Source organism: Gorilla gorilla, chromosome 16 (assembly GCF_029281585.2).
Source record: "Gorilla gorilla gorilla isolate KB3781 chromosome 16, NHGRI_mGorGor1-v2.1_pri, whole genome shotgun sequence".
Classification (NCBI taxonomy): Eukaryota; Metazoa; Chordata; class Mammalia; order Primates; family Hominidae; genus Gorilla; species Gorilla gorilla.
This window is the reverse complement of record NC_073240.2, coordinates 103959765-103986332: the sequence shown is the minus strand read 5'-3', so window position 1 is coordinate 103986332 and position 26568 is coordinate 103959765. Positions and strand designations below refer to the sequence as shown.

At 41.8% G+C, this 26568-nt stretch overlaps 1 protein-coding gene and 1 pseudogene across 4 annotated transcripts in view; both read right to left on the bottom strand.

Annotated features, from left to right (window-relative positions):
* Positions 1–22675, bottom strand: part of LOC129527370 (solute carrier family 35 member F5-like) — a 32205-nt gene extending 9530 nt beyond the window's left edge. For 2 of the 4 annotated variants that reach the window (XM_063698894.1, XM_063698895.1), the window contains exons 1-6: positions 22587–22675; positions 14199–14366; positions 11129–11216; positions 8130–8194; positions 5955–6059; positions 1904–2063 (exon numbers count right to left, since the gene is read on the bottom strand). In XM_063698894.1, the coding sequence (XP_063554964.1) occupies positions 1904–2063; positions 5955–6059; positions 8130–8194; positions 11129–11216; positions 14199–14262 (482 nt within the window). In that variant the 5' untranslated portion in view covers positions 14263–14366; positions 22587–22675. Of the gene's footprint in view, positions 1–1903; positions 2064–5954; positions 6060–8129; positions 8195–11128; positions 11217–14198; positions 14367–16594; positions 16613–22586 lie in introns of those variants that run through there. The other 2 variants (XM_063698892.1, XM_063698893.1) reach the window with 2 other exon arrangements.
* On the bottom strand, positions 16768–18679 carry LOC134757300 (putative uncharacterized protein FLJ44672; annotated as a pseudogene).
* Positions 22676–26568: the final 3893 nt, after the last annotated feature.

Genomic DNA, 26568 nt, shown 5'->3' with positions numbered 1-26568 from the left:
ATTTCATTAATTTTTTTTAAAAACTGTTGAACAGTTATTACAGTTTTGTGATGATTTGTAGATAACAAAGAAAACAGCATTATTAACACTGCAGGACAATACTTCACACATAGACCTTAAGGAAGTGATAAGCCAACATGTGATTCTGTCACCAAGCAAAAATATCTCACCTTCATGAACACTAAAATCATGTGTTACTCTTTTGATTTGGCTTGGCATAAAAAAAGAAAGACTTGAATATTCTTAAAAAATATTTTCTTGTTGTTTTCCATTTTTCTAACAATTGTCCTAACCAAAAGCTAAGTAAGCTCTTTATTTTCACCTTGAATTATCAATGTGGGTATGAAATTTTGAAATATCTATCTGCATACAATTTTGTTGAATTGAAAGAAAATATTACACCCAATGGAGACAGATGAGCCATTTATAAAGACTGATAATTTGGGCATATAAGGAGAAAATGAATTATAAGCCAAGATAAAACCATAATGTATATCGTTAGGACTACAGATCCATGGAAGTTATAGGCAAGTAAAATCTAGCTCAGTATATGTCAGAATTAATAATGCTGTCCTGCAATAAAAGGGGCTATCTCTCAATAAAGTGTCACTAGAAGTAATGAACAGAGGCTGAACAACGAGTCCTTATTGATGAGGTAAAGGAAACAAGTACTTGTGGTTCCCACTACTTAGCTGCTCTGTGAAAAGAGCATTCGGGGTCAAATACAGCATATGTTCTTGGATGTTTATCATGCAGAGTACTATAATAAAAAACCTGGGAGGTAGAATTATAAAGCCTGTTTGACTTAATCCAGCTGTTAAGGTGGATCCAATTTAGCTAAAGGCTAAAGCCTTTTGTCATCTGTTAATAGTTAAGGTTAAAAAAATCGAGTATCTAAAATGTACATAACTAAAGATGAAAAAATTAATGAGCAAATGGATTATGATTTTAAAGAATTTTAGATCAGCAAAGGAGTTTAGATAAGAACATAAATTACTACAATACAAAGTAAATCTTTAAGTATTACACAAAAGAGAGTGATATGGGGGATACCAAGAAAATAGGTATTTCTTAACTGGGCAGGGAGACACAGCACTATAGGCAGAGCATTAAGGAAGACTCCACAAAAAAGTCTATTTCTGTTGCAGTCTTTTGCAAGGGAAAACTAGTTAACAGTTTCAATGGGTATGTAATAAAATTCATTTTATTTGCTTATGTTTTATTCATTCTATTCATTTCAAATTTCTATTAAATAAAAATAGGACTAAGTATAAAGCTCTGTTATTTGAAAGGTCTCTCAAACTCCATACGTGATACTGTCTTCAAACTATTTTAAGTTTATTATCGCATATCAGTATATTGGATATACAGCATATCAAAGTATGTTAACATCTCAAATCAATCACAGTTTAAGGTTTACATATCTGGCTCACCCATATGAAAGGTCCTGAAAATAAATAAAACAAAAACACCTATGAACAAGCAAACAGATATTCCAAAGGCTCTTAAATAAGCACCATCTCCTGGATTCTCAACTAGAACTCATGCACTCATACTTGGCACACATACCTCATATGTTTGGATATCCATTAGATAATGACTACTTTCATTTGCATAATACTCCACTTTCTAAAACATTTTTACAGATTTACACCATTCATATTCATTCTTTCATTCAACAAGTATTTATTGAGCTCCTTCTGTGGACAAGGTACTACTCTAGAATGGGCACACAGAAGTTAAAAAACAAAGTCCCTGCTCTAGTGGAGTTAAAGTATTCAGTTGTATGTGTGTTGCAGAATGGGGTGCACAGGAAGGGCCACCAGCAAACAGACAAATATAAACGCTTAAAATATCCAAAAATTAATCAACTGATAATAATTGGAGAATAAACAGTACATACCACAACCACAGGAACTCTGAGAGTACTGTTCCAATAAGGCCATTAATGATAATGCACATTAATACTACTTTATTGGGAAACTCGAAGTCCTCAAATCCAGTATAATGAAGTAAAAAGAAACCTGGCCATAAGAGCAGCAGATTAAACAAACCTACAAAACCTGAACATGTATAAAAGAGACAAGAGTTAAAATTGATTTATTTCTATTTTCCAAGCTTATTAACTCTAAAATCAAAATTAGATTTTGCACAAAAGCACTCTGGGAGGTTTCCTTAGCTAAAACTTCTGTTGGTTTGTTTTTAAGTCAGTCCTGTGAATAGCTCAACACCATTAAAAAAAAACTGTCTGAAGCAACTGGTGATCACTCAGTTCAACTATCCACATTGTATGGGAGCAACTACTATGGAATAAACCACTTAGGACAACTCAACAAGAAGGGTTGTTAACCTTAGCTACTGATAATATAGTGCCCTAGAACTTAAAAGAAATAACTGGTATGTATGTGTTTGTGTACTCAGCCTAAATTAATTTTGAGGAATTAGATGGTTTGCTCTCTGATTCAATTATTTATGTCCAAAACACTTGTGCTTTGCGAGCAATAATGGAAGAAGGTTCCAAAGGAGATAAAACTCTTGGTTCCTGCATTCCCGGACCTCTAACTAGTTAGTGAGAAAGTATGTACACACAAAGAGCTATTCAACGTATGAGCAAAGTACCACTGACTAGTTATTAAGGAAAGCCATCCCACATAGTGGTTAAGTGTGTGCTCGGCAGTCTGACTGCCTGGGTCCAATCCCAGCTCTATATATCACTCAATAGTAGTGCAAGCCTTATACCTCTTTAAGCCTCAGTTTTCCAATCTATAAGCATAAAATAACATTTAATAATATTTAATTAGGTTTCTGGGAAGATTAGACAAAACACATAAAATATAGCATAGTATCTGGCACATGGTAAGCACTTAATAAAAGTTAGCTAATATTATTATAGAAATTAAGTTTATATATGACTATATACATGTAAAAGTAAAGAATATAAAGAAAAAAGATTACAATTCTATAATAAATTTTGTTGTACTTCCTATACAGTTTATGTCACAAATTTGCTATATGATTTATGTAACTATACAGCTTTCTTAAAAGAAAATTAAATTACAGTAGATATATAATTGATACTTACTATGTCACCTAAATAATAAACCAGTCATTAGGATGCCTAGTTAAATCTTAACAGGGCAGGAGCACCCACTCTCTGTCTGATGCTAAAGACTCACAGCCACCCCACTTCCGTGAAGGGGGGCAAATAAGTCTGCCTTTCCCAGCAAGTTCCCACCCTCCACTCCACCCCATCTTCTGCAGCTCATGACTAACTGATGGAGGCTTTACGAGGCCAGCCATCACGACTCAAGGCCGAGACATATTAGCTGCTCTCCCTCTGCTCCACGCCTCAGTACCTGCAATGAATTGGGCCAAACCTCAGTTATACTTGTGCGCCACACGGTTCTTTCCCCTTCTCTATCTTGCTTCCTTCACTGCAAGTTTTTCCTTCAGTGAACTCCCCACAAAAAATCACCCACACAAATTCCCCATCTCATATCCTGTTTTAGGGAGCCCAACTATTATGGTTTGGCTCTGTGTCCCCACCCAAATCTCATCTTGACTTGTAATCCCCACGTGTCAGGGAGGGACCTGGTGGGAAGTGACTGGATCATGGGGGTGGTTTCCCCCATGCTGTTCCCATCATAGTGAGTTCTTACAAGATTTGATGGTTTTAAAGTGTTTGGCAGTTCCCTCTTCTCAAGTTCTCTCTCTCTTGCCAGTGTGTAAAACATGCCTTGCTTCCCCTTCACCTTACGTCATGATTGTAAGTTTCCTGAGGCCTCCCCAGCCATGCAGAACTGTGAGTCAATTAAACCTCTTTTGTTTATAAATTACCCAGTCTCAGGTAGTTCTTTATAGCAGTGTGAAAACAGACTAATACACCAACTTACATCTATTGATTAAAAAAACAACAACAAAAGAACACATATACAGCAAGGACACATGACCTAAAATGCTTAAATAACATTACAAAGTTGTTTTAATGAAACACCAAAATGTGGCATTACCAAGATCTAAATCTATTTTCTAGTCCCTGAAGTGCTGAGTCTATGAAATCCCACATAAATTAACATCCTTTGACCTAGAGACAAAAGTCCCAATGACCCCACCTATTCCCTCGACTGCCCAGAATCTGGCGCCACATGCCTTTCTGTTCTTCTTCCACAAAGCGAAGTTCCAGCACAATCATTCAGATCTACTCACTGCTCCCTGTTAAGCCTCTGCTCACACTCCCTTGCCTGAAGAGCCCCCAACATCCCAATCCTAACTTCTCCAAATCCTGTCTATTCTAAAGCCCAGGGCAGATCAATATTGCTTTACATATCACATCACATATGAACAGGACCAACACAAGCCACATGTCTATATGCACTCTCCCTAATATGAGTAAATTAAGCAATTTTTCTTGCAAGTTGTCAAAGTACAAATTTTTAAAAAGTACCACTGACCCAACCATCTACCTATAACACTAAAAAAAAACTAGCATTTTATTCCATTCCAAATAAAATTTTCTATGACTCTCAAATAAAATATCATTAAAATTATCTTTTCTTTTTTAAGAGACAGCATCTTACTCTGTTACCCAGGCTAGAGTGCAGAGACACAATCATAGCTCACTGCAGACTCGAACTCCTGGACTCAAGTGATTCTCCTGCCTCAGCCTCTCATGCAGCTGGGATTACAAACACATGTAACCAAACCTGGCTATTATGCTATATTTCTTGAATTCTATATTTAAAAAGAATTTAAGCAATCATTCAGCCTCATGGCTTTTCAAACATTTTATTTTTGTTAGTCTTTAGGTACAAGTATTTAATCTATTTTTAGTTTTAAAATAGTTTTAAAATAGTCTTTTTAAAAAAAATTAAATAGAAATGCAGTCTCCCTATGTTGCCCAGGCTGATCTTGAATCCCTGGCTTCAAGCAGTCCTCCTGCCTCAGCCTCTCAAAGTGCTGGGATCACAGGCGTGAGCCACAATGCCCAGCCATAAGAAAAATCTTTACTATAAATTAAATTCTAATGCAAAATGCTCAACAAAGTAGAGCTGTTCCACAGGTGAAGCAGCAAAGGAGTCCAAGAACTAGACCCCTGCATGCAACTGTATTTCCTTCCAACCATCCCAGAAGCCTACCTATTCCCTAAATCACAGTTTAGAGGCCATTCATCTAGTCCAATTTCCTCATATTTCAGATGCCTGTGAGATAAATAAAGTTACAACAGCTGGATTCCAGGTCTCCTGACTCCTTGTAAGCTGCACTTTGAACTCTTATCACGGAGCTTCTTTATCTATTTATATTCAGATATCTTTTGAAAGATTATCTTGTCAATGTGTTCTTCGTCTGCAGTCCTACAGATATCGCAAGTTCTTTCCTGAACTGATGTCAGGCAAAGGAAAATTTATAAACCATATCCAGAAACTATAATTGGGTAATTTGAGAATGAATCTATGTTATAAAAGTGTCTGTGTCTTAAAGATAAAATGCAAATGAAAAGCATTTAAATGGCCCACAATTTTTAATGTACATAAGTACATAGACTGCGACAGCATTAAACATATAATTCGGGGGCAGTCTCCCCAGTCCTTTGCTAACTATTCAAAAATGGCAAAATGTAAAATACAGCAGGTAAACTCTCACATGCTTATAAGAGCATAAATCTGTCCTATCAGTGAGATAAATATCTGACTTGCAGTCTGAAGACATCAATTTGAAAAAAATGTTAGGAGTTTCTTTCTGTCTCACACTGAGGAGATGGGCACTCCCTCATAGGTGCACAACTATGCAGGATAAAGTAAGGAAAACATTGGGACTGGCCTTCATAATCTTTAAATGGTTTTAAAGAATCATACGGAAGAAAAGAAAAGGCTTCCCTATTCCCTCCAAAAAACAAAAGCAAAACCCTGTGTTAATCATTTAGAGTAAATAGCCTCCCAAGTTACATATATTCTTACCAAAGAACATTGGAATATCCAACTTGTCTTCTCTATCTACTTTTCTCTTAATCATAACAATATAGACAGCATAGAGCATGGCTCCAGCAAGAGACCAAATGGAACCTGTAAAAATGGACATGATTTAAAGCAATCACTCATCAGCTCATTCAATATACGCTTAAAATCCAATAATGTGTCAGATAATATTGCAAGAATATACAAAAGTGAAAAGATATATAATGATATAAATCACCTTTATATTGATATAAAGATATACAATGAAAAGGTATAGCCTACCCCATCCAAGTCTTCTAGGAGTACAGGAAGGAGTTTAATGTGTTAACAAATAAATGCAAAAGCATTCACCTCAATGATCCGACCAAAACCTATACATATTATAATAATACAACTCCAAAGTAACACTTTGTTTTTAATTTAGAAATGCATGTTTCTTATTTTACCCTACATAAACAATCTTGACACCTGGCATTTTCCAACTTAACAAATGTTTTTTTCCATCACTAAGCTGTTGCTTGTATTGTCTTCCTTACCCCTATATACCATTCTTAATATGTATTGCACTACCACTCCCATCTTAAAGGCTCTGTTAAAGTTCCGTTTCTTCCACAAAGCATCCTCTTTCTAATCGGCTGTATTTCTGTCCTGTCTTCTGTTTTAGACAATACTTACTATTGTCAAGTATGGTATTAGTTTAATCCCTAGTAGCTTCATTTTATAAATCTCATATTGTTCCAAATCAAGAACTCCTTGAAAACTGCAAACACATAATTTATACTTTTTAATGTTCCGAAATAGCTAACATAATACAGATCTCACAGTACATGAATAATAAATACTGATTCTCTTTATTAACTCTCAAAAACATTTAAACTTTTCCAAACAGCTAAATAATGTTCTGCCAAGTGGTCATATTCAATACTTTAATCAATTATTCAAAAGACAAATGTTTTATTACTTTTTTTATTATTTTCAAACTTTTTTTAAAGCTAAGGAAAAGCCTGTCAATAAAATCTTGCATACACATGCACATACCAAATACATACATTGTTTTATATACACAAAGCTGCTCTGGGTGAGAAAGAGGTGAGGAGGTTCAAAGCACAGCTCACTGGGTAGTAGCTAGGAATAATTCAGAAAGCATTGTTCTATTCAATAAACCTCAAATATCTAAAGAAGTATTCAAAGAGAAATAATTAATCTAGGTTTATTTTTTATTATGAGGTCTCACTATGCTGCCCAGGCTGGTATTGAACTCCTGGCCTCAAGCGATCCTCCCATCTTGGCCTCCCAAAGCACTGGGATAACAGGTATGAGTCACCATGCTCAGCCCAGCTAGGTTCTGATTACTTTTGTTTTTGTTAAGTCTAAGCAATGGATCAAAATCTAAGTGTTCACCATAGCAGTAACTATGAATCAAGAATCAAGAGTAAATGACAATATTCATGGGTGAAGATATGACAGCAACAGGAAATTTGTATAGCCTCAAAGTATCCCCCACAAGATGCTTATTACTTACAGTGGGAAATATTAGTAACTTTACACTGGAGTAGGGTGGTTAATTTTAACCACCTTAAAATTAACATTACCAGCAACAGGACAAATCAATATCATGTGCCTTTTGGTAGAATGCACTGATCAGGAAACAATATCACTTCCATTATATTCTTACCAAAAATGCACAACCTCAATTTAACCAAAGAAAATGTCAGACAAATGCAAATTGAGGAACATTCTACAAACCAACTAGGTGGTACCCTACAAAAGTGTCAAGGTCATAAAAGACAAGAAGACTGAGGAACACTTCTGCATTTAAAGGAAACTAAGGAAACACGACAATTAAATGCAATAAGTGATCCTGGATCAGAAAAAGAACATTAGTGGAAAAAATGGCAAAATTTGAAAAGGCTTTATAGATAACAGTATCATAATCAACGTTAATTTCTGATTTTTATAACTGTATAATATTTATGTAAGTTGTTAACATTTGAAAAAGCTGGGTGAAGGCTATGAGAATTCACTAAACTACGCATTTTTTTATGTTATTTCCAAAGGAAAAGTTAAAAAAAAAAAAAAACCCTGCTAGTGCCTACCCTTCGTACGTTCATCTGTGCACATGAGCACGCACATGTAACTTTCTTGTTTAACAGAGAGAATCCAGAGTCAAGTACTTACCTATTGTATCTCTTCCAGCAGATTTTTCAGACCCTGACAGGTTTACCAGTACAACACCTCCAATGCTATGAGAATAACAGTCATTAATGATGAGCTAAAGAATTCTGAAAAGGCTAATCATAAAGATAAAAATTATTTATAAGTGATCAAGACTAATCTCAACTTTGGGTAAAACTATCAAATAATTTAGCAATTTCAATAATAATATCTAACAATATCAATATAATATAGTGTTATATTTGTATTAACTCATTTAATCCTCACAAAATGTACAATATTATACCTTATAAGGAAGTCTTATTACTGCCATTCCCATTTTACATGTGAAAGCTAATACACAAAGAGGTAAGGTAACTTGACCAAGATCACATAGCCGAGACTGAAATACAGGCAGTTTTACTCCAGAGTCCAGTGCTTTTATGTGCTATGCTATCCACTGTCTTTCAGTTAAGAATGAATTAACCAACTTGTCATCCCTTTCCAATCTTTCTTTTGGATTATACAAATATATCAAACCCATATAAATCCACCAATGGTACTACTCTTGCTTATTGGTAAAATCTAAATTAACAGTAAAACTATCCTTACGTGCTTAAACAATTTCACTAATCTCATGATTTTAGTGGATAAAAATAAGACTGAATTAAGGATGTAGAGATATCAGAGGTCATTCATAAACTCAATTGTTATTTTCTGGGCATCTAATATGGGCAAAGCACTGGGTTACAGAAGTGAACAATACAGATGTGGTTCCTGTCCTCAGGGAACTCTTTACATTGTCTATTTCTATGAATCTTATAAATTGTAACACGTTTTCAAGTAGATGAGATATTGCTAATTAAAAAAAAAATTAGCCTAATTATCTCACCCTGATGAGAAAGACCAGTGTGGCAGTGGGAGAGGAAGATGAAAGAAAATATGTATTCCCTTACGGAAAGATGTCATCAGAACTCAAGTGTAGTCCTTACACTAAATATGCAAACCCTTCAATTAAATCATCACAATTTTCTGTAATAATCACTGTTCATATTCAGATTCAGCTATTATTTATTGAGTATCCACAATATATTAGAAACCAGGGATTTTGTTTCCATTTAAATGATGATGATTATGATAATGGCTAAATATAGTGAGCACCTCCTGTTGTGTATCAGACATTGTTCCAAGCACTTTAGAACTTCTACTCATTTAATCCTCATAATAATCCTATGAGAGAAATCCTATTATTATCCCCAATATACAGATGAGAAAATTGGCACAGAAATGTAAGGAACTTGTTCAAGATCTCAAAACTAGTAATGATGGAGATGGGATTGGATTCCAAGTTGTTTGGCTTGAGGCCACACTCTTGTCTCTCAATTGATGAAATGAGATTTCTTTGCTTAGATTCCCTTCAAGATTGTTGCTATGTAAAATTCTTTTTATAGCCTCAGAAATTGAATCTCTTAGTAAAATGCCAATTCAAAACAAAATATTAAACAATGTTTAATACATAATTCTTAAGAACATATACTTACTCAAAAAATTTCTAAGTAACACTTTTTTTTAAAGGTACAGATAGTAAATATTTTAGGCTTCTGGGCCACATGGTATTGCAATTCAGCTCTGCCTCTGTAGTGCTAAAATGGCCATAGACAATTTGCAAATAGATGAGAGTGGCTGTGTTCTAATACAATCTGATTTACAAAACCAGCAGCTGACCCAACATAGTTTGCCAACCTCTGTTCGTCTACCTACTTTAATGAGAAGAAGTAATGTACTCTGTCAAAATACTTACAAGTTCAATATTTTATATCCATTTCCTTCTTTATCAAGTCTTTATTAAGATACCACGAAGAAAAGTTATAAATTAGCACATATTTTAAATAAAGTTAAATAAAACCTCATTTACTTCTCCAATACAAACATATTTCCCTAATGCAAAAATTTGCTCGGCTTAAAACATTAGTAAACCATGTAAAAGAATAAATCCCTAGTGGCCATAAAGTCTAAATGATAAATTAGTTGGATCAACCAGCTGCCCATTGGAGCAACCGTGGTTAATTTACCCTTATAACTAAAAAAGAAAAACATTTAATATTAAGAGCTACCAGTCTTCTATGATTGCCCAATACCAGACACTTCATAGCTATTACCACTAAACTTTAAAACAAGGCTGCAAGGTAAAATAGATAATATCATTTTCTCAACTAGGAAACCCTTTCAGAGTTTAAGGAAACTGCCCCAGGGCAAACAGCAGAGCTCTTATTCAATCTCAGCTTTGATAACCAAGAAACACTACTCTCCATCAAATCATCCTGCTACCTTCTCTGATTTTGTTTCATAAAATAAGTTTTATTAAACCAACACATCTTTTTTCAATACTGTCTATGGGCAAAGCCCTATGCTAGGTCTTTGATGACACAAATATAAAACAAGGCTATGGCCTTCAAGGGTTTACAAACCAGTAGGGAAGACAAGACAAACATACACAAAGTTAAATTAAAATATTTAAGTATAGTTATCAGCAACACTCATATTATGCAGTAGTGCAAAACTGCCAAATGAATTATACAGAAAATAACTGAAACATCACCTGAGGCTTAGACAATTAGAGAAAACTGAATGTTAGCTTTCTAGGAGAAGTAGAAAAAGGAGAAATAAAAATCAAAACAAAGAGGGGAAATTGCCTTAAGAAAAAGAAATAGAAACTTGGGAGATTATGAGGATTAAGCTGCCACATTAAGTGTGAACGTCAGTCCAATACTTGATGAGTCTGCAGACACATGAATGGGAACCAAAGCAGCCTTGGGGTTTTCCCTCTGGTTACCCTACCCAAGGAAGGTTTAGAAACCTAGTGCAGGATGTGACAGGGCTAAGTAGCATCATGTCCACTTAAAGCCTTCTTTTATCCACATCTTTCTTTGCTCTTACAATACAAACTACCCTGGTGCCACTATCAGAAATTGTAATATTGTATTTTTAAGCAGAGTAAACTAGCTATCACACTATATGCTTACCTTAAAATTACAGCTAATAGTTTAGAAAGGGTAAATCTATCTCCACTGTTACTTGGAAATACTGCAGCAAGGATTAAGGTAAAAAGTCCTATGAGGAGAAAAGAATTTAAAAATGGTACATGAGTTTAAATACTGTCAACATTTTTACTACCAACTTCATTGTTTAAATAAGCAAATTATATACCTACCTTTCAAATTATTTTTGTCACTCTTAACTAAGAAAATGACTGCAGTTAAGTAATGACTAGACTGAAATGTTTAAAGTTCATGCATAAAATAGCCTCCAAACTAAACCATGTTTATTTCAACAGTACAGATCAAGTACAGTCCTATTTATTTTAAACTAATAGGAAACTTAAATCTTATTCAGAGTAACAAGCTGACTTCATCATAATCAAGCCTGTGTCCCTAAAGTTATTTTTATAGCTTTAAAAATACTTTTGTCTTCCAGATTTGAAAGGTGATTCAATCTTAAAAATAAAACACCTATCATAGGGCAAATTATAGTTCTGAAATAAGCAATTAAATTTTAGCCAAAGGGTCTAGAAAAAGATCTCTGGAAAGGATGTGTGAAGGGAAAGGCAACTACAATACAAAAGGCCAGCCTATAAAACTGTAATATGTTGTTATATAAAAAATATTGTAAAGTATTTGAAGGAACATAAATAGCACAGGCTAAGGCATGAAACTACAGTCATGCTTAACAACAGGGATAAATACAGAGAAAATGTGTGTCCTTAGGCAATGTCATCCTTGTGCCACCATCATAGAGCATACTCACACAAACCTAAATGGTATAGCCTACTACACAGCTAGGCTATATGCTATAAGCCTATTGCTTGTAGGCTACCAACTTGTATGGCATGCTACTGTATTGAATACTGTAGGCAACTGTAACACAATGGTAAGTATTTGTGTATCCAAACATATTTAAACATAGAAAAGGTACAGTAAAAATACAGTACTATAATCTTATGGGACCACCATCGTATATGCAGTCTGTTGTAGACTGAAACATCATATGCAGCACCTGACTGTATACAGATTAAAAGGCAGTTATAATAGACTAATGTATATTACAACTAATGTAAGAAGCTATAACAAGATTAAAATGTTGTACATGTACACATATATATACCAGAAATACATACACTGATTTATAATGCAGATTTTTAAAGACAAATTTCTTACCGGAAGTTGAAGATAAAATATTAACTATAGCAACTTGTGTGTCTGAAAGTGCTTCTTGATATGACAAATTTGCCAAAAACCACTAAAGAAAAAGAAAACCAAAGTGAACCCTAATGAAAGACATGTTTACATCTGTCATTACAATTCAGAATTCCCTTTTTTGTTCTCCTCCTAAATACCGTTCTCACAAGATGTTTTAAAAGCTGCTTTGTATTGAAAAAATCACAAGCTCCCAAAAAAGACAAACATTTATAATCAGACCTAAGACCATGCTACCCAACTGCCCTTAAAATTTAACAATAGTTGGTTAACAATTAGCATTCAGGTTTTTTTTTTTATGAGTAAATCAAGTATCAAATCAATTTAAAAATTTGCTTTATCTAGGCTGCGTGTAGTGGCTCATGCCTGTAATCCCAGTACTTTGGGAGGCTGAGGTGGGTGGATTGCTTGAGCCCAGAAAGACCAGCCTGGGCAACACAGTGAAACCCCATTTCTACAAAAAAAAAATACAAAAATTAGCCAGGCATGGTAGTGCACACCTGTAATCCCAGCTACTCAGGAGGCTGAGGTGGGAGGATTACTTGAGCCTGGGAGGTTGAGGCTGCAGTGAGGCATAACTGCCTCACTGCACTTCAGCCTAGGTGACAGAGAGACCATTTCTCAAAAAAAAAAAAATTGCTTTATCTAAGTACTGCTGACACTCTGTTAAGTTTATCTAAATCATATTTAAATTTGAGAAAATTCTCCAACATTAGAATATATACAGATGAATACAGCATAATGAGAAATCTATTAAACCAGATGATGTGCATGGATATGGATGGACCTAGCTAGCTAGCTGGATTGAAAAATAAAAGGCTATATTCACTTTGGAAATTTAGAAATGTCCTATGAAAATGATAATTTATTGATTAATTGTGATTGCTTTTCTGAATCTCAGTTTGGAGACACAACCCAAAGAGTTCTCATAACTTTGGATACAGTGAAGGAAGTTTTCCAGCTATCAGGACTTTTTTTAAAAAATTCTTTCTTCTCTTCCACTTATCTAGGTTAGGATGGAGAATAAGAAATATTACTTTTTTTGATGAAGGTTGGCAGGATGTGTGTGTGTCCAAAGTTCAGTAATTTTCACTGATAATTCATCCATTTTTTTGTGGATAACACTTTTTTACTATCTGAAACAATGCTACTATGAATATCTTAATTCTAGTACACACCTGCCACCTGGTGCATAAGTACATGAGTGTCACCAAAGCATATACTAAGAGGTAGATTGCTGGGTCAAGCAAACTAAACTAATGGCTGGTTTTTGGTGTCTCTGTTACTTACACTGGTTGACTCGAAGAGTTATTCCACCAAATGACTTATCTCTATTAAGAGAAGGACATCTCTCGATCTCTCTCAGAGCTTGTGGCTGAGTAGTTTTACACTAGTATTTACATTGCAAAGAAGTAGTAGAGACACATGATTGTAGAGCACTACCAGAACGCAGCAGATGGCTGAGAGCCTAGTAGTCTCCATTCAGTCCATACTGTACTCAAGGCTGAAGCCAGAATGAAACTGTGGCAACGTGGTTCTGATTCCATCTGCAATCCTTTGATTTCCTAGATAATTTCACATGCCTATCTAGATAGGTCTCGAACTCCTGACCTCAGGTAGTCGACCCACCTCAGCCTCCCACAGTGCTGAGATTACAGGCATGAGCCACCACGACCTGCTAGGAGTTCACGCTTTAGTTGGGGAAAATATACAATAAGCAAGCCAATTTTTAAAAAGAGAACTGCAATTAGAGTTAAATGCTACAAAGACAATCTCACAGGAAGATGGGATGTAGAATGATAAGGCTCTCAGAATAGTAAGAGAAACTATTGCTTCTTACGATGTTTGTCTTTCTTTGTATCAGTGCTCAGCTGAGTCTGCAGTGCTTCAGAGGCAGCTTTCATTTTATAAAAATCTATGATTTCTCCTTCCAGTTGTTTTTCTCTTCCTCGAGCTTCCTTATCTCCTCCTGTTGAATCATTTTAAGATGCTCGAATTTGTCCTGCAGCTGTGAAACCAATGTGCAGTTGTGACACCAAAGCAGTGTGGCTGAACACCCAAAAGAATATGCTTTTTTCTGATTATCAAACAAACCCAAATCATCACAGTAGAGCACGATCTTAATAACAATCTCAAAAACTCAGGAGTAAACACTCAGATATGGAATTTTTCTTTTCTTCTTTTTTCCTTTTATAAGATGGAGTCTCACTCTGTTGCCCAGGCTGGAGTGCACTGGTGCGATCTCAGCTCACTGCAACCTCCATCTCCCAGTTCAAGTGATTCTCCTGCCTCAGCCTCTTGAGTAGCTGGGACTACAGGCGTGCACCACCACTACAGGCATGTGCCACCACACCTGGCTAATTTTTGTATTTTTAGTAGAGATGGGGTTTTGCCATGTTGGCCAGGCTGGTCTCGAACTCCTGACCTCAGGTGATCCTCCCGCTTTGGCCTCCCAAAGACTTTTTTTTTTTTTTAATATAGAGACAAGTTCTCAGTACGTTGCCCAGGCTGGTCTCAAACTCCTAAGCTCAAGTGATCCTCCCACCTCAGCTTCCCAAAGTGCTGGGACTGACTGGATGCAGTGGCTCATGCTTGTAAACTCAGCACTTTGGGAGGCCAAGGTGGGAGGATCTCTTGAGCCCAGGAGTTCAAGACCAGACTGGGTGATATAACACAATAGTAAACTTCAACAGGAGAGAGAATCTGTAAACTTGAATATAGATCTTCTGAAATTATCCAGTCAGAGGACAAAGAAAAAAAGAATAAAAAAGAGAAAAGAAGGCTGGGTGTGGTGGCTCAAGCCTGTAATCCCAACACTTTGGGAGGCCGAGGCAGGCAGATTAAGAGGTCAGGAGTTCAAGACCAGCCTGTCCAACATGACAAAGCCCCATCTCTACTAAAAATACAAAAATTAGCCGGGTGTGGTGGCACACACCTGTAGTCCCAGCTACTTGGGAGGCTGAGGCAGGAGAATCGCTTGAACCCAGGAGGCGGAGGTTGGAGTGCAATGTGAGCCGAGACCACACATTACACTCCAGCCTGGGTGACAGAGCATGACTCTGTCTCAAAAAAAAAAAGAAAAAGAAAAAAAAGAGACAGAAAAGAAAGCCAACAAGACACCATTAGGCAAACCATTGTCAGGTTATGGGAGTTTGGGAAGGAAAGTAGAGAAAGGAGAAGAAAGCTTATTTAAAGAATGGCTGAAAACTGCCTAAATCATGGGAAAGATTTACACATCTAAATCCATGAAGCTTAAAGATTCCTAAAGAGGTTCAAACCAAATAGATACTCACCAAGTCACAATATAATCAAATAGTCAAGTTAAAGAAACTTTGCAGGTCAGGACAGAATCGAATAATACATTCAAAGTGCTGAAAGAAAAAAACTGCCAGCAACTAATACTATGTCTGACAAAGCTGTCCTTCAGAAAGAAAAAAGAAATAACGTGTTTCCTCGACAAACAAAGCTGAGGGCATTCAGGACCACTAGGTCTACCTTAAAAAAATGCTTAATGGAGTTTTTCAAGTAAAAATGAATGAAGTTGGGAGCGGTGGCTCATGCCTGTAATCCCATTTTGGGAGGCTGAGGTGGGTGGATCACCTGAGGTCGGGAGGTCAAGACCAGCCTGGCCAACATGGCAAAACCCCACCTCCAGTAAAAATACAAAAACTTAGCCAGGTATGAAGGCCACTGAGATCGTGCCACTGCACTCCAGCCTGGGTGACAAGAGTCAAACTACATTTCAAAAACAAAAAACAAAACAAACAAAAAAAACAAAACTTGAGGCCTGGCCTTCTGCTCCTCTCCAACCTCCCCTTCTCTGGGCTCAAGCCACCTTGGCTGAGGAGGGGGCGAGGAGGTGTGAGCCCCTGCCAGGAACCCCCTGCCCGGACCAAGTACTCGGCCCCCAGGCCTGCGTTCAGTGAGGCCTCCCGTGGCGTCAGCATGTTCGTGTGGAGGAATGTGGAAGGTCACTCTGTGGCCGTGTTCCCCTGGTACTCCATCCCCTTCCTCACCCCTCCCTGCAGCCACACGAGGCCCAGCAACCTGCCAGTCACTCAGTGGCCTCCAACCAGAGAAAACAACCTGCCAAGTTGGCAGCTGTTGCTCATGAGCATCCACCAGGTGGGACAGGGATTGTTGACCCTGGGCGGCCCCCTGGAGCCACCTGCCCTGAAAGCCCAGGGCCCGCAACCCCACACACTTTGGGGGTGGTGGAACCTGGTAAAAGCTCACCTCCCACCATGGAGGAGGAGCCCTGGACCCCTCAGGGGAGTCCCTGCTGAACAGTGAGACAGAGAATGACCATGATGATGCTTTCCTCTCCATCATGTCTCCTGACACCCAGTTGCCTCTACCACTCAGATGATGTCAGGCCCAGTCCCTCAGTGCCCTGTGCAAGTAACAGGACTCATCTTCTGAGAAGGATGGACGCAGCCCCAACAAATGGGACAAGGACCACATCCGGTGGCCCATGAGTGGCGGTCATGATCTTCAGCAAGCGGCACCAGGCCCTGGCAGGGAGCACCAGGGTCACTCCAACCAGGATATCCGGACCGTCAGCCAGATGCTGACTCTGGCCCAAAGACTTCTACTCAGTATGGAGCTCCAGGCCACTTTGCAGCCCCTGGTGAGGGAGGTGTACATACCATGAATTGTGGGACCTTCAGAGCTTTTCACTTTTCAGAAAATAGCTCCTGTTGGGGCTACAAGATGGAGTGTGAAGAGGGCCTTGGGCCACAGGGAGGTGCCTGCGGACTAGGGGGAGTTCATGCACCCCTTCTTTCTCCAGAGGGGCTGGACTCAGGTGAGTATGGGGGTGGGGGCTCCTGCACTTCGACACAGGCAGCGGGAGGGTTTTCTCCCCATTCCCTCTGCACTCCCAACTTGAGCTATACTTTTTCAGAAAGTGATTCACCCTGCCTTTGCCCCCTTCCCCAGAACAGAACACGTTGATCATGGGCGATATTTTTCACTGTGCCAAAAAGTTGCCATGACCGTCATTAAACCTGTTTAACACCAAATAATAAGTAAAATAAAATAAAAAAATTCGGGCTTGGTGCAGAAACTCACCCCAAATAAATCACCTACCAAAATATTTACATAATGGTGGAAATATTCCAAAATTTAATATTTTGGGATTTATACACAAAAGATAAACAAATTAGAGGCCAAGAGGCTGCCGGAAGGGAAAAACGGGGCCTCGGAAGGCCGTTGTGAGGAATGAGCTGGGCCTAAAGAGGCCACTGGCAGGCGGGAGCTGGGCCTGCCGAAGCAGCCGAGAGGCAGGAGCTTTGGACTCGGGAGGCCGCAATGAGGCTAGAGCTAGCTGGGCATGGAGAGTCCGCTGTGAGTCCGCTGTGAGTCCAGGCCCGTGCAGGCCTTTGAGAGGCAGGAGGCCGGGCCTGCAAAGGCCCACTGGAGGTCAAGTTCTGGGCCTGAAGAGGCCACCAAAAGTCAAAAGCGGGGCCTGGGAAGGCCGGCAAGAGCCATGAGCTGGTCTGGGCTGAAAGAGGCCACTGGGAGGCAGGAGGAGCTGGACCTGGAGAGGCTGACTCGAGGAAGTTTTGCACCTGGAGAGGCCACCGAGAGGACGGAGCTGGGCCCGGGGAGGCCGACTTGCTGCTCTTCCAGGCCCAATTCCAGGCCGACTTGACGACGACTTGGGCCTGCAGAGGCCGCCGGGAGGCTGGAGCTGGGCCTGGAGAGGCCGACTTCAGGACGATTTGGGCCTGCAGAGGCCGCCGGGAGGCCCAAGCTGGGCCTAGAGGAGCCCACTGACCTTGCCATCGGAGGGCAGGAGCTGAGCCTGGAGAGGCCACCGTGAGGCCTGAGCTGGGCCTGGGGAGCTTGGCTTCGGGAAGTGGTGGGCCTACCAGGGCCGCTGGGAGCTGAGCAGGAGCTGAGTCCAAAGACGTTGTTGGGAGGCCAGAGTCAGGCCTGGAGACACAGCCGGGAGGAAGAGCTGGGCCCAGAGAGGATGCCGGGAGGCTGCAAGTGGGTCTGGAGAGGCCGATTTGAGGAGGCCCGGCCTCCGCCTCCCACATGGCGGCCTCTGCAGGCACAGCTGTTTCTCCTGGTTGCATCTCCCGCCTCCCAGCAAACAAGCTTTTTTGGCTCAGCTCCCGCCTGCATTTGTAGACCCCGAAGTTTCTGCAACCAAGCTCTTCAGACCCACATCCCGCCTCCCAGTACCTGAACAGTCCCAGCTCCGGCTGGAGAACAGAGTCTGTAGGCCCCGCTGTTGCCTCCCAGGGGTGTCTCCAGACCCAGCTCTCGCCCCACCACGACCTCCCAGGCCCAAGTCGCTGCCTGCCTCCCAGCAGCCTGCGTGCGACCCTGCTCCTCCCTCACTGTGGCCTGTTGAGGCAGGGGCTCACGCTGACCTCTCTCAGCGTGGGAGGGGCCGGTGTGAGGCAAGGGGCTCACACTGACCTCTCTCAGCGTGGGAGGGGCCGGTGTGAGGCTAGGGGCTCCCGCTGACCTCTGTCAGCCTGGGAGGGGCCGGTGTGAGGCTAGGGGCTCAGGCTGACCTCTGTCAGCGTGAGAGGGGCCGGTGTGAGGCAAGGGGCTCAGGCTGACCTCTGTCAGCGTGGGAGGGGCCGGTGTGAGGCAAGGGGCTCAGGCTGACCTCTGTCAGCGTGGGAGGGGCCGGTGTGAGGCAAGGGGCTCACGCTGACCTCTCTCAGCGTGGGAGGAGCCAGTGTGTGGCAGGGGCTCATGCCTCTGAGCAGGGTACCAGAGGCATGGGCATCAACAGGCCACCGTGAGGGAGGAGCTGGGCCACACGCGGGCTGCTGGGAGGCAGGCAGGGACTTGGCCCTGGGAGGCCACCGTGGGGGCAAGAGCTGGGCCTGGAGAGGCCCCTGGGAGGCAAGAGTGGGACCTGCTGAGGCCACTCTCCAACCATTTCTGGGCCCGTACAGGCCACCGGGCGGCAGGAATTAGGCCCGAAGTACTTGGCTGGAGAAAGTTCGGGACCTACAAAGGCGGTTGGGAGCTGGGCAGGAGTTGAGCCAAAAGAGCTTGCTTACTTGCTGGGAGGCAGGCCCGGGAGATGCCAACTTCAGGACAACTTGGGCCTACAGAGGTCTCTGGGACGCCCAAGTTTGGCGTGGAGGAGCCCACCGACCGGAGACAATTTGGGGCCTGTAGGTGCCATCGGAGGGCAGGAGCTCATCCTGGAGAGGCCACCGTGAGGCCTGACCTGGGCCTGGAGCGTGGCTTGAGGAAGCTGTGGGCCGACCAAGGCCGCCAGGAGATGGGTAGGCACTGAGTCCAAAGAGGTTGTTGAGAGGCAGGAGTCGGGCCTGGAGACACAGCCAGGAAGAGGAGCTTGGACCGGAGAGGACGCCCGGAGGGTGCAAGTGGTCTGGAGAGGCCGACTTGAGGAGGTTCTCAGCCCAGAGAGGCCTCCGGAAGGGAAAAACTGGGCCTGGAAAGGCTGTTGTGAGGAATGAGCCCCATGGGCCTGAAGAGGCCACTGGCAGGCGGGAGCTGGGTGTGTAGAAGCTGCTGAAAGGTTGGGAGCTTGGCTTGGGGGGTCCACAGTGAGGCAGATGCTGGGCCTGAAGAATCTACTGTGAGGTAGATGTTGGGACTGTAGAGGCCGACGGGAGGCAGAGGCTGGGCCTGGAGGGGCCAAGATGCAGGAGCTGGGCCTGGAGAGGCTGCAAAGAAGCATGAGCTGGGCCTGGTGAGGTCGACTTGAGAAAGCTCAGGGCCTGGAGAGAAGGCTGGGAGGCAGGAGCTCGGTCTAAAGAGGCCATTGTAACGATGGAGCTGTGCCTGTGGAGGCTGTTGTGAGGCAGTAGGCTCATCTGCGGAGACTGCCATGAGGTGGGGTATGGGCCTAAATAGGCCATTGTGAGTCATAAACTTGGTCTGTAGAGGCTGACTGGAGAAAGTTCTGGGCCTGGAGAGGCTGCCGGGAAGTAGGAGCTGGGCCAAAAGATTTAAGCACATTTACATTTATTAGGCACTTTATTTCCATTATTACAATATATAATAATATATTTAATATATTAATATATTTAACATATTAATATATATAATAAATATATATTTATTAGATATCCAATATATAATAAAATAATTATAGAACTCACCATAATGTAGAATCAGTGGGCGTGTTAAGCTTGTTTTCCTGAAACTGGATGGTCCCACCTGAGCGTGATGGGACAAAGTGACAGTTCAATAGGTATTAGATTCTCATGAGGACAACGCAACCTAGATCCTTCACATGCACGGTTCACAACAGGGTGCGTTCTCCTATGAGAATCTAATGCTGCTGCTCATCTGAGAAGGTGGAGCTCAGGCGGGAATGTGAGCAAAGGGGAGTGGCTGTAAATACAGACGAAGCTTCCCTCACTCCCTCACTCGACACCACTCACCTCCTGCTGTGTGGCTCCCTACAGCTCCATGGCTCAGGGGTTGGGGACCCCTGCTCAAGTGCATCCAAAGCGACCCTTCCCACACCAGTCTTCATAGTGGTCAAGGGCAGCAACCACTTAGCTCCCAAGGCATGTGCCTCAGCTGGCATTTCATCACAATCCACAGTAAGTGGTAGCTTGAGTCACTGTGAGGTCACTTCCTGGAAATCACCAGCATCCCATTTCCCACTGGCAAAGAGCTCAGCACTGCCCCCTGGGAAACCAAACCTATGCCCAAATCCCATCTGTGTGGGTTTATCTCCTAGGACCCTTCCTAACATATTAGTCAGAGTCCAATCAGGAAGCATAAACCACTCAAAAGTTTAAAGTGGTAAAATTTAATACGGAGAATTATTCATTATAACAGGTGAACAGCATAATGAGAGATTGGCTAGCACAAAGTAAAGAGAACTCTAGAGAATACAGGACTAGCCCAGGCCAGGCATGGTGGCTCATGCCTGAAATTCCAGCAATTTGAGAAGCTAATGCGGGAGGATTGCTTAAGGCCAGGAGCTAGAGACCGGTCTGGACAACACAGTGAGACCCTGTCTCTATCCAAAAGAAGAAAAAAGTTAGCTGGGAGTGGTGGTGCACACTTGTAGTCCCAGCTACTCGGAATGCTGAAGTTTGAGCCTGGGAGTTCAAGGCTGCAGCGAGGCATGATTATGCCACTACAGTCCAGCCTGGTGACAGAGCAAGACCCTGTCTCAAAGAACAAAACAACAACAACCGTTTACAGACAGAAAAGAGATAGAGCTAATAAGCTGAGGAAAGATGTTGAAATGTGACAAGTAAAGTAACAGGAGGTCTTTTGTCTATTTAAAATAATCAAACAAAAAATGACTTACTAAATTATAATACCCTGTGCTGGCAAAGGTGCAGTGAAATGGGCACTTTCTTATACTATGAGGGGTGATTACATTGTGTATAAGCCTTCCCGGGTAAAGCCTGTCATTTTTTTAAAATAATGGAGACAGGGTCTCACCATACTGCCATACTGCCTCCTCCAACTCTTGGCCTCAAGCAATCCTCCTCTCTTAGCCTCCCAAAGTGCTAAGATTATAGCTGGGAGGCACCCAAAACCCTGTCAATTTACATCAAGGGTAATGAGAATGTCCATTCACCATGTTTCACAGTAATCTTACTTCTCGGGAGACAATTCAATCTAAACAAAAGCTCATCTGTACACACACAGTAAAAATCTGGGAGTAACTGAAGACAGAGTTGGTAAGTGAAATAAGAAACAGTTCTAAGAAATTAAACCATGGTATCAATAGGCACCTGGTATAAAAGGTCAGTTGATGTTAGCTGCTACTTTTTTGTTGTTTTGAGACAGGGTCTCACTCTGTCACCCAGGCTGGAGTGCAGAGGCCTGATCATGACTCACTGCAGTCTCAGCCTCCCTGGGCCCAAGTGATCCTCCCACCTCAGCCTCCCAAGTAGCTGGGACTACAGGAACATGCCACCACACTAGGCTAATTCATGTATTTTTCTGTAGGGATGGTGACTCCCCCTTTGTTTCCAAGCCTATCGCAAACTCTTGGCCTCAAGCCATCCTCCTGCCTCAGCCTCCCAAAGTGTTGTGATTACCAGTGTGAGCCACCACACCTGGCCAGCTGCTACTTTTAGCAATATTATTATTATTATTCCACTCCATTAAAAATTATTATTTTCAAGGCTATGCAACAGTATGTGTCCTACAGCGTAATTGTAAAAACATATACAGTCGCCGTCCCTCAGTATACAGAATTAGTTCCAGCCCCCCCATCTCTGCATATACCAAAATCCATGCTTACTCGTGTTTCGCTGTCACCCCTCTGGAATCCACTTATACGAAAATTCCAAATATTAGTTGGGCATAGTGACAAGCACCTGTAGTCTCAGCCAATTGGGAGGCTGAGATGGGCGGATCGCTTCAGCCTGGAAGGTTGAGGCTGCAGTCAGCTGCGATAGCACTACTACCCTCCAGCCTTGGACAACAGAGGGAGACCCTGTCTCTGAAAAAAAAAACAAAATAAAACAGGTTAGAAATTGTAATGAGGTCTGTTGGGCAAAATTCCATATAAGCAAAGTATAAATTAATAAAGCAAATCGTGATAAATTAGTACGACTGACTTTCTGGAGTTTCTGACAATAAAAGTAAGGAAAATGCAAAACACAAAGACAGAGAGTAAAAAGAGAAATTAGGAAAGCATTCTACATGTTTAATAGGAAGACACTGGTCATGTTCGTGCAGCGGCAGTATGTCGTGACATGACATAACTTGGAGGGAAGTTAACAGATGAGGAAGTTGATAAAAATCATCAGAGAAGCAAAATACTGGTAGCGACACTCAAGTAAACCACGAAATTTCCATAACTTATGTCAGCAAAGTGGGAATATTGTACAGTGTGTGTTGAAGTTCCTATACAACGTTGTTTATCTGCCGTTTGTTTGTTTGTAAGGAATGTATATCCTAAAAGTTCTTCTTGCTGTCAAAAGAATATGTTTGAATAAGTCATTTTAACTTATTCTTCTGTTTTTCTTTTATCTTCCTGCCATCATCCCACAGCCTTACTTTAGAAATTTTTTCTTTAGAAAATTGAACAAGTGTTCCTTGTGGTGGCACATACCTCTAGGATGGGAGGCAGGGGTGGAAGGGTCACTTGAGGCCATTAGTTTGACACCAGCCTGGCCAACAAAGTGAGACCCCATGTCTACAAAACAATTTAAAAATTAGCCAAGTATCATCATGTATACCTACAGTCCTAGCTACTCAGGAGGCTCAGGTAGGAGTACCCTTAGCCCAGGAGTTCAAGGCTGCAGTGAGCTGTGATAGCACTACTGTACTCAAGCCTGGGTGACAGGGTGAGACCCCATCTCCTAAAATAAAAAACAAAGAAAAAAAGTAGTTCAAGTAGCAAGCTGTATGTGGCTTAGTCTGAATATTTGTAAACTAGAAATTCTCAATCTTTTGGGGTCTAACATCCCTTTACCTTTTTTAACTTTATTGAAGATCTCTAAGACTATTTCTTTCTGTAGATAATTATATTAAAACTAGAAAATAAGACCCAAATTTTTAAATATTATTCATCACATATTAAAGCCATTACATGTTGATATAAGATTTTAAAAATATTTAATATTCATTACATATTAATAATAAAACCATTACATGTTGATATAATACTTTTTTTTCTTTGAGACAAAGTCTTGTTCTCTTGCCCAGGCTGGAGTGAAGTGGCTCAATCTCAGCTCATTGCAACCTCCGCCCCGCAGGTTCAAGTGATTCTCCTACCTCAGCCTCCCAAGTAGCTGGGATTACAGGCGTCCACTACCATGTGCAGCTAATTATTGTATTTTCTTTGTAGAGAAGGAGTTTCACCATGTTGGCAAGGCTGGTCTTGAACTCTTGACCTCAGGTGATCCACCCGCCTGGGTCTCCCTAAGTGCTGGGATTACAGGTGTGAGCCACCACGCCCACCCCGATTAATGTATGTTTTAAAACACTGATTAGCCAGGCAACAACACCGGGCAGGGGTCTCCTCATTCCCAGCGACGCAAACCCCACTGCACGGCTGAGGGGTTGCAAGGGCTGCAGAGCCAAAAGGCTCTGACTTGAGATATTATTTTACTTGTATTTTTATTTGTATTGTGAGACAGGTACTGCTCTGTCACCCAGACTGGAGTGCAGCTGTGCATTTACAGCTCGCTGCAGCCTCGATCTCCTGGGCTCAAGCCATCTTCCTGCCTCAGTTCCCCAGTAGCTGGTAGTACAGTTGAGTGTCACCATGCCTGGTTATTTTTTAAATTTTTTTGTAGAGTGAGGGTTCTTGCTATGTTGCCCAAGCTGGCCTCAAACTCCTGACCTCAAGAGATCTGCCCACTTCAGCCTCCTGAGTAGCTGAAACTACAAGTACACATCACCATGCCTAGCTACATTTATTTAATTTTGAAAAATATTTTTGTAAAGAGCAGATCTTGCTGTGTTGTCCAGGCTGGTCTTGAACACCTGCCCTTAAAAGATACTCGCACCTCTGCTTACCAAAGAGCTGGGACTACAGGCATGAGCCATTGCAATGAGCCTGAAGAGATTTCTTTAATCTAGCATCCCATACTTGGTAGGATTGGGAAAGGCAGTAGTGTTTTTTAAAATTACTTAATAATTTCAGTAACAATCAAACTCAACCTTGACCACTGCCTTCTCTCACACCCCATATTCAGTCTGTCAGGAAATCCTGTTGATTGTCTTCGACATCTACTAAAGATCCCCACCCAGCAACTCCCTGGCCTCCTCCCCTACTTCTCCCCTCTGACCATCTCTCAACACCACCACGACCCTGGTCAGGACCACCATCATCTCCCGCCTGGATGTTGCCAAAGCTTGGCCCCCATGCTTCTATCACATCTTCCCACAGTCTTTCTCAACTCAGCAGCCAGAGAATGCTTTTAAATCGGGAGACAGATCATGTCGCCTCTCTGCTCAGAACCCTCCCGCAGTTCCCATCTGAGTCAGAGTAAAAGCCAAAGCCCCACCAATAACCTCCCAGGGCTTATGTGATCTGTACTGATCCCCACCCAGCAACTCCCTGGCTCCCTCCCCTAATTCTCTTCCTCTCTCCATCTGCTCCATGGGCCTCCTTCCAGAGCCAGAGACACACCTCAGACAGTTTATTCTATTGTTTCTGCCTACAATCCTCTTCCCTCAGCACCTTGGCCACCTCCTTCCCCTCCTTCAAATCTTTACTCAATTTTCACTTAGGAGGCCACCCCTGACCATTCTATTTAACATTGCCATCTGTCCCCATGCCCACCATGCTCATTTCTTCTTTCTTTACTTTCTTCTTTCTTTTTTTCAAGATCTCACTGTCACCAAGGCTGGAGTGCAGTGGCGAAATCACAGCTCACTGCAACCTCAAATTTCCAGGCTCAAGCGATCCTCCCACCTCAGCCTCCCGAGTACCTGGGACTCCAGGTTCATGCCTCCATGCCTGGCTAAATTTTTTAGTATTTTATTTTATTTTATTTTATTTTGAGACAGAGTTTCACTCTTCTTGCCCAGGCTGTAGTGCAACGGTGCGATCCCGGCTCACTGCAACCCCCACCTCCCAGATTCAAGTGACTCTCCTGCCTCAGCCTTCCAAGTAGCTGGGATTACAGGTGTGTGCCACCACGCCCAGCTAATTTTTGTATTTTTAGTAGAGCCGGGGTTTCACAATGTTGGCCAGGCTGGTGTCAAACTCCTGACCTCAGGTAATCTGCCCGCTTCGGCCTCCCAAAGTGCTGGAATTACAGGCGTGAGCCACCATGCCTGGCCAATTTTTTCATTTTTTGTAGAGACAAGGTCTTACTATGTTGCCCAGACTGGTCTTGAACTCCTGGCCTCAAGTGATCCTCCTGCCTAAATTCCTAAAGTGCTGGGATTACCGGCATGAGCCATCATGCCTGGCTTCATGTTCATTTCTTCTTGCTGCTGCAACATAATTTGCAGTTTCCTACATTTAGTGGCTTAAAACACCACAAATCTACCATCTTACAGTTCTAGGGGCCAGAAACCCAAACTAGGTCTATTAAGGCTAAAGTCAAGGTGTCAGCAGGGCTGCATTCCTTCTGGAGACTCTAATATGTTCCCTTGGCTTTTCCAGCTTCTAGAAGCCACCCCCATTCCTTGGATCATGGCCCCTGACTCCATCTTCAAAGCCAGAGGTGAAGCATCTTCAAATCTCCCTCTCTTACCTCTGCTTTCATCACCACATCTCCTGCTCCAATTCTGAGTCTCCTACTCTCTTTTTTTTTATA